The sequence below is a fragment of the Nannospalax galili genome, unplaced genomic scaffold (genome assembly GCF_000622305.1).
Source record: "Nannospalax galili isolate Female #2095 unplaced genomic scaffold, S.galili_v1.0 scaffold237, whole genome shotgun sequence".
Classification (NCBI taxonomy): domain Eukaryota; kingdom Metazoa; phylum Chordata; class Mammalia; order Rodentia; family Spalacidae; genus Nannospalax; species Nannospalax galili.
This window is the reverse complement of record NW_008339924.1, coordinates 2,023,013-2,025,279: the sequence shown is the minus strand read 5'-3', so window position 1 is coordinate 2,025,279 and position 2,267 is coordinate 2,023,013. Positions and strand designations below refer to the sequence as shown.

At 43.0% G+C, this 2,267-nt stretch overlaps 1 protein-coding gene across 6 annotated transcripts in view; it reads left to right on the top strand.

Moving 5' to 3' along the window:
* Positions 1-2,267, top strand: part of Rabl2b (RAB, member of RAS oncogene family like 2B) — an 11,299-nt gene that overhangs the window by 1,321 nt on the left and 7,711 nt on the right. For 5 of the 6 annotated variants that reach the window (XM_017798606.2, XM_017798608.2, XM_008834795.3 and 2 more), the window contains exon 2: positions 594-745. In XM_017798606.2, the coding sequence (XP_017654095.1) occupies positions 639-745 (107 nt within the window). In that variant the 5' untranslated portion in view covers positions 594-638. Of the gene's footprint in view, positions 1-593; positions 746-2,267 lie in introns of those variants that run through there. The other variant, XM_029564361.1, reaches the window with a different exon arrangement.

The window sequence follows — 2,267 nt, the reverse complement described above, 5'->3', positions numbered from 1 at the left end:
ATCAATTATTCCCTCTTTCTTAGTAATCCATTTAAGGACTTGCTGTGCTCACAATGTGGAAACCAGCTTTTTCCCAAATGGGGTTAATAAAAGAGTTAAACTCCGCCTCAGCCATCATCACATGAGGGCCGTTTCTGATTCTGATCCAGTGCTAAAAAAAAAAAAAAAAAAAAAAAAAAAAACCAAAAAAAAAAAAAAAATGAAAAATGTGGGTCAGGCATCATTGATTATGTGGTCTGTGTCTGCTTGTTTTTACCAAATAGTCTCACACTTGCTGTGTGATATGAGCAATATTTTTTGGTTGTTGGTTGTGTTTTACAAGTAAGAAAGCCTGACTGTTGAACTTGTAAATCTAGCATGGAAGGTAGCATAGGAGGTATGACCTGAACACACCTGCAGTAGGGAGTTGACAGGAGAATCTAGAGACAAAGCTACAGCCCTAAGACTCAGGAGGTGGCAGCCAAGTTGTTGGTGAATGGGGGGCGGTATGGGTGTCTTTGGGCCCTCTCTTTAGCTCTTGTCCAGGAGGAAGAAAATCTAGATTTAATTGAGATTACTCTTCTCTAACAGCAGCCTCTTGTTGACTTTTCCAGACTGACAAGATTCCACAGCTGGCTCTTGTCTACATCCAGGGGCTAATGGCTGGCGACAAAACCAAGAACTGTGAGCTGAACCAAAAGAAATATGATGCTCATGACAACGTGAAAATCATCTGCCTGGGAGACAGTGCAGTGGGCAAGTCAAAGTATGTTGGAAAATTAGGGAAGAAAATCAGGCCAGGAATGGGTCTGAGTTGATAAAAAAGTCCTACATGGACACAGAGGACCATGGCTTCTGTGGGCTAGTGAGAGAGGGAGTCTTAACTGGAGCCCAGATGTACATGGGAGTATGTTGAGGAGGGAATGGAAGCAAGTCAAAAGGACAGAAATCAGGGCATTTTCTATGAGTCCTGACAGAAATTGTGGAGTAGAATACAGTAGGTCACCCTGGAAATTACTGGAATAGTCCAGAGTAAGGAGGTAGGAAATGGACTGTCCCTACGTGACTGTGGGCTGAGGGATTGCTGGAGTGGACAGTAGGAATGGAGAGAGAAAAATAACAGGTTGAATAAAGGTAGTAAAGATGGTTTCTTGGAGGAACTCCCAGAGATTGAAAAAAATGGATAGCAATGACTGTAATGATGTTAAGGATCAGCTTATTCTGACTTGAGTGTCTACCTGTACAGGTGTGGAACTCTCCACCTGGAGGGGTGAAGAAAGACTGAAATGGTTGTGACTTATCTCCATGAGACATCCTATCTCTTGCCCATGTGGTGCTACTGAGGGTACATGCCCATTTCTGCCTTCACAGGATAAGAAAGTTGTTCCTACCTAAATGTCTGGTTTAGTCTTCTGTCCCACAGGTTCCCAGCCTACCTCATATTCTACTTTAAATAATTCTGTGGCCTTGCTAGTTTTAGGCCATTCACATTTACTTCTCCACCCCACACATTCAAATTGAAGCTCTGCTGTAGTATTTTACAGTTGCTTTGACCTCAACAATATCCCGCAAAAGTAATGATTGGGATGGTTACCCAATAAATATCAGCTCTTTCTTTGTTCATGAGACCACAAATGGCAGGCAAGGGGAAACCAGATTTTTTACTGAATAAATGGTAGACCTTTAGGGAAATGTGGACTGGAGAGAAACCCAAGGGGACCTGCCTACCTAACCCCATATTCCAGGCCAACCCCACTTGAGGCAATAATGAAAAAAATAGTCTACATTGTTAACAGAGCATCAAAGACTACCTCAGCACTAGTCTCCAAGACATTTTGAAGACAGCCTTGTTCCCAACCCCCTAGAAATACCTCAAGCAACTTGTTCCAGAGAGGTGTCATGATGGGAACTGCCTGGGAGAATTTTGAAGACAGCCTTGTTCCCAACCCCCTAGAAATACCTCAAGCAACTTGTTCCAGAGAGGTGTCATGATGGGAACTGCCTGGGAGAATTTTGAAGACAGCCTTGTTCCCAACCCCCTAGAAATACCTCAAGCAACTTGTTCCAGAGAGGTGTCATGATGGGAACTGCCTGGGAGAAGGCGGGTGGGTGAGAAAAACCTTATTTCTTTCAATAGTACTCAGGAGTTCTGTGCCAGTTTTAGTGTGCCCAACTCCCATAGGCAGGCCCAGGATACCTTTTCCAAGTTCTTCTAGATAGAAGTAAGTTGACAATTGAAATTGACCATAACAGGGGTGTTAATATTTCTTGTTAGTTTTTTTTTTTTT